Genomic DNA, 7,613 nt, shown 5'->3' with positions numbered 1-7,613 from the left:
TAGATAGATAGATACATAGATAGATAGATAAATGTGTATGTGTGTGTAAATATGTGTTTGTGCATTTTTCCCCCTAAAATCTTAAAAGTTCATCAAAAAAATCCAAAAGTTATGTCAACTATCCACATATACGTGTATGTGTACATATACATACACATGCTCACTGGTGTCATCTCAAACCTGATCCAGGAGCGCCTGCTGCTCTCTGTGTTGCCAAGGCACGTTGCCATGGAGATGAAGGCAGACATCAACGCTAAGAAAGAGGATATGATGTTCCACAAGATCTACATCCAGAAGCACGACAACGTCAGGTACACAAATGCCAAGACCAGCACATGGTGTCATACAGATACGGTTGCCAATGTTGTCCTCACACCTCCAGTATGAGAACCGGCAGTGTTATAACACTCAGTCCCCACGTGATTGAAGCAGGCGACAAGTCTGGATAAAACACAGACACATTAAACACTGATACCGCTTAAAAGGTTATCTTTCCCAAGGCTGAAGCGATGTTGAATGCTTAAACGCAGATTAGCGTACTCGCTAGTCCTTGAGACGTGACTTTTCTGTCTTTTTTTTTCTTCTCTGAGGGTCAAGTTGGGTTATGGCTGCTTGTTTTGATGTACCAGAAGTTACACAATCAATTAACAGAAAGCTGCGTGAAATGACAGCAAGCCACTTTAGTAATGCAGTTACAAGTTTGGAGCGTGTGGAATACAACATGTTGTCCTGCATAATCCCAGCCAGCTCGAAGCATCTGTGCTAGGAAAACTTGGATGTGTAAAAATGCTAAATGTCACAGACTGTGTAGGGATCCTGCTTTCCAAATGTTGGCAGCAGTGCCATCTGTTGTCGCACGATAATGCATCTGTATCGTGTGTCCATTCTGTCATGTCTTGAATTTTTAGTTGATGACCATCTATCCTCCTCATGGCTAGGAGGCCTGTAAGGACACCAACCGCGTCCTGCTTTTTCTAAGTGAAGGATAGACTGAAGTATTGAGAGTGGCCACCCTCTATTCAGAAAGTGAACTGAATCAATGTTTTTTCTCGGTTAGCCCATCAAACCAACTTCAGTGACCCAGACAAGGTGCTTGGTGATTATTGATCTAATTTTCTCTGTCTGTCTTTGTCTTCTGTCTGTTCACGCAACAGTATCCTGTTTGCGGACATCGAGGGCTTCACCAGTTTGGCGTCTCAGTGCACGGCTCAGGAGCTTGTGATGACCCTTAATGAGCTTTTTGCTCGCTTTGATAAATTGGCTTGGGTAAGTGGACAACATGAATTAATTTTTAGTGTTACTATTTAAAAAAAAAAAACTATTTTTATGTTAATGAGTTAAACTGATAGTAGTAGTATCAGTAGATAGGTAGCTATATTCATATAGAATTTTGTGTATGTATGTGTATATATATATATATATATATATATATATACTGTATATATATGCGTGTGTATATATATATATATATATATATACATACAGAAATGATTTTAGCAAATGGCTGCAATATAACAAAGAGTGAAAAATTGAAGGGGGTCTGAATACTTTCCGTACCCACTGTATATATATAGATATAGATATATATAAAACAATTTTTTCACTTCAAGTATAAACAAGTTAAAACCCAGTTAAATTATTATAATTAATATTGTTTTAAAAATGTTTGTGTTACTTGGAAAAAATTCAAGTAAAAAAACTCATTGCAAAGTAATTTTTACAGTGTAACAACTAAGAATGTGCCATGTTCTGTGGTCAGTATTAACAAGCTAATAATTATTTTTTGATGGCAAGTAACTTTTAAAATGGCCAATAATAAAATGTATACTATTTCTGCCATTTTGCCTAAATTGGAATAGAATTAATGCATATACAAAAACTATATGAGGTGAATCCAGTAGTAAGAAGTAATTACTGTTTTGAAAATAGATATGACCAGCTTGTTTATACAAGATGTCAAATTGGACATTCAAGACTCACTCATTCATATTAATTGAAAGGCGACGAGAAACCAGTTTGTGACTTGTAAGAATTGTTTTAGTGTAAAACATATCTTAATAGAATATCCACATTTAAATGATATAGGACAAAGTTTTGACTCAGGAAATATATTAAACGATTTTTAAAAAAGGTCTTTCTCAGAATTTGTTTTTTTAGAATTTTTTATCATTTATTAATTTGAAAGACTATATAATTTTTATCAGTACTGTTGTTGTTACTTGTATGTTTTTGCATAGTGATTGTTTCTTAAGAAAATGTTACGTTATTGTAAATGTTAATGTTGCCATGAATATAGCCATTGTTGCTGATATGACGTTAAAACAAGCAAACAAACAAACATACATAAATACATACATACATACATGAATGAATGTGCCTTTTTGCCTAAATAAAATTTCTAATGTTTATACACTTTTGTTTCAAAAACTTAAAATAAAGCAAGTTAAAAATCAGTTGTTTTGAATGTTAGAAGTGAATTTAGGCATCATAACATGTAAAGTATGGATCATTATTTTGACATTTGCAGTTTACATTTATTACAGTTATTACTTATTTATTAGTGTTTTTAAAGATCAACTTTATGTAAGTGTGAGATGACAGCAACTGTAATCTTTATGTAAAAAAATAGGCAATGAACATGCACAATTAAATATGTGGTTACACTTTATTTTAAGGTGTCCTTGTTACAGTGTAATTATACATTTAAGTACTGAGTAATATGTACTGAGTAATATTAATTAACTACATGTACCTACTATATGGTTAGGGTTTGGCTTAGGCTTACTTGTATGTAATTATGCATAATTTATTGTTATTATAATAGGAAGTACATGTAACATGTGTAACATGGATATCTTAAAATAAAGTGTTACCAAATACATAATATATACTTAATAAATTAAAAAACAATTCTCAAGAAACAGCCGATATGTTAATAAAAACCTCCAAACACTTTTAACAAGCATATAGCCAGCCCTGGCAGCCACCCACAAGGATGCTAACATCATAACATCCTATTAGGGAGGATTTCCACAATAACAGTTGCATAAATGTGCTGTTATGTCTGAATTCTTAGGAAAACCACTGTCTGCGAATCAAGATCCTGGGGGACTGTTATTACTGTGTGTCTGGACTTCCGGAGGCAAGGGCAGATCATGCGCACTGCTGTGTGGAGATGGGAGTGGACATGATTGAAGCCATCTCGTACGTTGTTCTTCACATCATTTTCTATATCGATCTCTCTTCCTCATCAACACATTTTTCAGTTAAAACGAATGCGTGTTGCTACATGTGCAGATTGGTGCGAGAGGTCACAGGAGTGAACGTGAACATGCGCGTGGGAATACATAGCGGCCGTGTGCACTGCGGGGTGCTCGGCCTACGCAAATGGCAGTTTGATGTCTGGTCCAACGATGTCACACTGGCCAACCAGATGGAGGCGGGAGGTCAAGCAGGGTAAAAGTGAACACCATCCATCAAAAATGTGATCCGTAATAAGTTTTCTATTCAAAGTTGGCTGTAGAAGATGTAGAGATTTGTGTTAAAGGAGTAGTTCACCCAAACATGAAAATTGGCTGAAAATGTGTTCACCCTCAGGCCTTCCAAGATGTAGATGCATTTGTATTTTGAGATTTGGAGAATTGTAGCATTTCATCACTTGCTCAACAATGGATCCTCTGTAGTGAATGGGTGCCGTCAGAATGAGAGACCAAACAGTTGATAAAAGCATTATAATAATCCACAAGTAATCCACGCGACTTCATTCCATCAGTTAATATCTTGTGAAGTGAAAACCTGAGTGTTTATAATAAACAAATCCATCAAGACGTTTTTAACTTTAAACCTTCACTTTCGGCTAAAATAAGAGTCCTCTATCCGTAATATTGCTTTCTCCAGTGAATATCGTATGAATCAGAAGGGAAATATTCACAAATATTCACCGTTTACAAGCAAAAACAGTTTAAAATATTTCTAAACGCCTATGTTGGTGGATTTTGAAGGACTTTTTCACTGGAGGAAGAGTTATTGTGGATTAGGTGCTCGTATTTTGGCCAGAAGAGATCATTTAAGGTTAAAATGTCTTGTTTCTTACAAACACACACCTTTTCACTTCACAAGACGGACTGGAGTAGTGTGGATTATTTGTGAATTCTTATGTTTTTATTAGCTGTTTGGACTCTCATTCTGACGGCACCCATTCACTGCAGACGATCCATTGGTGAGCAAGTGATGTAATGCTAAATTTTAACAAATGTTTCTATGAAAAAGAAACTCGTCTATGTCTTGGATGGCTTTAGGGTGAGTAAATTTGCAGCAAGTTTTCATTTTTTTGGTGAAATATTCCTTTTAGTAGTAAAACTCCTACTGTTGTGAATGTTTACAGGCGGATCCACATCACCAAAGCCACACTGCAGTATTTAAATGGTGACTATGAAGTGGAACCAGGTTTTGGAGGGGAGAGAAATACATACTTGAAAGACAACAACATAGAGACGTTTTTTGTCCTGGGCTGCAGTCAAAAAAGGGTCAGTCAAATGTAATCATATGGACATTGTTTATACAAAAACTCTGTTGCATAATATTTGGAGGTGAGGGCTGTGTTTTGTTGTGCCTTGATACAAATGACTGAATTTCCCTTTGGGGATCACTAAAGTATCTATTTATTTGAGTTTGCTGGAGTACGGTTTAATTTCCTGTGTGTGTCCTTGTGCCAAATTTCTCTTGCAGAAAGAGGAAAAAGCAATGATGGCTAAGATGCAGCGTGCTAGAGCCAACTCTTCAGAGGGTCTGATGTTGCGGTGGGTTCCTGACAGATCTTTCTCCAGGACTAAAGATTCCAAAGTCTTCAGACAGATGGTGAGGTCCGCTCCATCCGCACTCACACCGTCTGATCTCCCCTGCACTTCTTTAGGAGTGTAGCAACAAGTCATAATTGAAGCAATTTTCTCCGGAGCTTGGCAGTGCCTATGTGTGAATTGCTTTTTCCCCTTTCCAGGCGATGACTTTTCTGATTTCCATTAGTGTCACACAAAAAAAAAAGAGGGTCAGTAATAGTGTGACAAATAAATATTGCGTCAGACAGTGTTAATAGGAAAAGAACAAGTGCACAATATGGACAAATATTATTATTTCAAATAGAAGTTTATTTGTAGAGAATTAATTGGTTTTCCAGTAGTTTTATACTGCGTGTTAGAAATGCTGTGCTTGTTGATATGATTTAAAAAAAAATCATTATTTCATGTAAAAACATCTTTAAAATAATATTAAACAAAATTGTATGAATTAATAAGATTTGGTTAAAAATAGGGTGAGGAACCTTGAATTAAAAATTATTTGTGTTAAAAAATGGTTATGGTTTTCATATTATGGTTTATGTTAAAAAACATTTTAGGGTAAGAAAACTTAATTAGATTAAAACACCTTTCAATATATATTCTTTAAAATAATATGTAAAATAATGTTACATTGTAAATTAAAAAACATTTTATGTGTATGTTTATATATAATATATTGAAAGTATACTATTAACTAAAATACAATGTATTATCTTAGTTTTGCCTTGCAAGTAAATTTATATCGTTTTTAATCAACATTTTTGTGTAAAAAATACATAAACATCTTTAAAATGATTAATGCAACATTTTGTTTTGAATTAATGAGGTTAATACGAAAAAATGTGTCACTGGGGTAAGGAAACGTAACGTAATTAAAACTTATTTCAATATATTCTTTTAAATACTATGTGTGCAAATATACTGTTAATTAAACAACTATAAACTTAACAGTATGTTATATTATTAGACAGATTTGTTTTCAAGTAAATTTATCTTGTTTTTAGAATGTTTAGTTATTTTTCTGGAAAACAAGAACATGATTATTTGCAGTGTAAGATCCATTCCTTGTCTCTGTCAAGTTCTCACTCTCTCGCTCTGAATGTAATTTGAAGACTCTGAGTGTTAATTAAAGCAGCAGTGGCTCTGTGGGGTTGGCTTCGGAGCTGTCTGAGATGAAACCCAGAATGTGTTTTTCTACTTCCACTGTGTTTTACTGCCCACTGTAACTAATCTACCTGTCTGTTTTCAGGGCATAGATGAAGCCTCCAGCAAAGATAAGTGAGTTCTGCTTTTATTAGGACACAAATCCATTCTCTCTGGCTCTGAAGGGGCTTACGGGTTACATTTCACAGGCTGTTTTCACAATCTGTGAGTCGCTTTAGAATAGAGCCAACATAAAATGTGGTTTCAAGCAAGTTTGGCCACCAATAATGCTTATTTTTTTCGTAATGGATCAAAAATAGTAGCTTGTTATGAGGATAGAAACAGAGATATTCTTAATATAAAGGATACATTTTATGCAGTACATTAATATTTTACAGTAACGTAACCTTTTTGCTCTCACCAGCCGCTGTGCCCAAGAGGCCCTGAACCCAGAGGACGAGGTCGATGAGTTTTTAGGACGTGCCATTGATGCTCGCAGCATTGACCAGCTGCGGAAAGACCATGTCAAGAAGTTCCTGCTCACATTCCAAACACCTTTTCTGGAGAAAAAGGTCCGTAGACAGCTTGTAAAATGTGCTTAACACTGTACAGCACTGACACAACATTTATAAACTCAGAGTACTGAAAAAAATGTCTGAACTGCTAACAGTAACAAATTGTTGTGCTTTTAGTATTCAAAAAAGGTGGATGATCGTTTTGGTGGTTATGTGGCCTGTACACTCGTCGTCTTCTGCTTTATTGTTTTTATACAAATCATCATATTTCCACAGTGAGTGATAAAGTATTCTTTATAATAATGAATTTGATTTAATGTTAAGATATATATTTGTTATTATATATTGAATTGGTGTCATGTATTTTGTCTTGCAGTACACGGTTAATGCTGGGCATGTTCATCAGCATCTTTATTTTTCTCGCCCATGTCCTCTTTATATGTGCCATTTACTCCTGTGTTAAGGTCAGTTACTACCTCATTTATGCATCTGAAATCTAGACTACATTTTCAAATAAAGCTAATGTGCAATCAATGATTTTCTGATTTATGCACCATTTTTGTCTCTTTCAGCTTTTCCCAGTTACCTTGCAGACAGTGTCAAAGAGGATTGTTCAGTCCCGTGTCAGCAGCACGCTCGTCGGAGTCTTGACAATTTTGCTTCTTTTCATCTCTGCCTTTGTTAATATGGTAGGAATTTGATCCGAGTCTGTTGCTGGCTGGAAAAAAAAAATCCTGTGTCAGTTTTTTTTTTCCCCCTGTATGTCAGTGTAATTCTACACTAGCATGAGCACTAATTTCCCAAGTTGAGCTGGGCTTTCAAACTCAATTCAGTGTAACTTTGATTAATTTTGGTTTATTTATTTATTTAAACAGGTGGAGATTACATAATTCTTCCAGATTTAAAATGAGCAGTGAATTAAAATCTATTTAATATAATCCTCATTTTCATTTAAATCTGGAAATGCTGCTGCTGCCATCCCCTCCTATTGAAATAATAGTAATATTAATAATGATTTTATATATATATATATATATATATATATATAGTGGGTACGGAAAGTATTCAGACCCCCTTAAATTTTTCACTCTTTGTTATATTGCAGCCATTTGCTAAAATC

At 34.9% G+C, this 7,613-nt stretch overlaps 1 protein-coding gene across 4 annotated transcripts in view; it reads left to right on the top strand.

Moving 5' to 3' along the window:
- LOC107668560 (adenylate cyclase type 6-like) overlaps window positions 1-7,613 on the top strand; it is a 42,632-nt gene that overhangs the window by 29,500 nt on the left and 5,519 nt on the right. For all 4 annotated transcript variants that reach the window (XM_016460486.1, XM_016460488.1, XM_016460489.1 and 1 more), the window contains exons 5-15: window positions 190-311; window positions 1,155-1,266; window positions 3,077-3,204; window positions 3,298-3,456; window positions 4,385-4,526; window positions 4,729-4,857; window positions 6,085-6,113; window positions 6,403-6,550; window positions 6,671-6,768; window positions 6,870-6,957; window positions 7,066-7,182. In XM_016460486.1, coding sequence (XP_016315972.1) covers window positions 190-311; window positions 1,155-1,266; window positions 3,077-3,204; window positions 3,298-3,456; window positions 4,385-4,526; window positions 4,729-4,857; window positions 6,085-6,113; window positions 6,403-6,550; window positions 6,671-6,768; window positions 6,870-6,957; window positions 7,066-7,182 — 1,272 coding nt within the window. The remainder of the gene's footprint in view (window positions 1-189; window positions 312-1,154; window positions 1,267-3,076; window positions 3,205-3,297; window positions 3,457-4,384; window positions 4,527-4,728; window positions 4,858-6,084; window positions 6,114-6,402; window positions 6,551-6,670; window positions 6,769-6,869; window positions 6,958-7,065; window positions 7,183-7,613) is intronic.

This window comes from Sinocyclocheilus anshuiensis, unplaced genomic scaffold (assembly GCF_001515605.1).
Source record: "Sinocyclocheilus anshuiensis isolate Anshui unplaced genomic scaffold, SAMN03320099.WGS_v1.1 scaffold32, whole genome shotgun sequence".
NCBI lineage: Eukaryota > Metazoa > Chordata > Actinopteri > Cypriniformes > Cyprinidae > Sinocyclocheilus > Sinocyclocheilus anshuiensis.
Note: the sequence above shows the minus strand (reverse complement) of the source record. Positions and strands in the feature narration are given on the sequence as shown.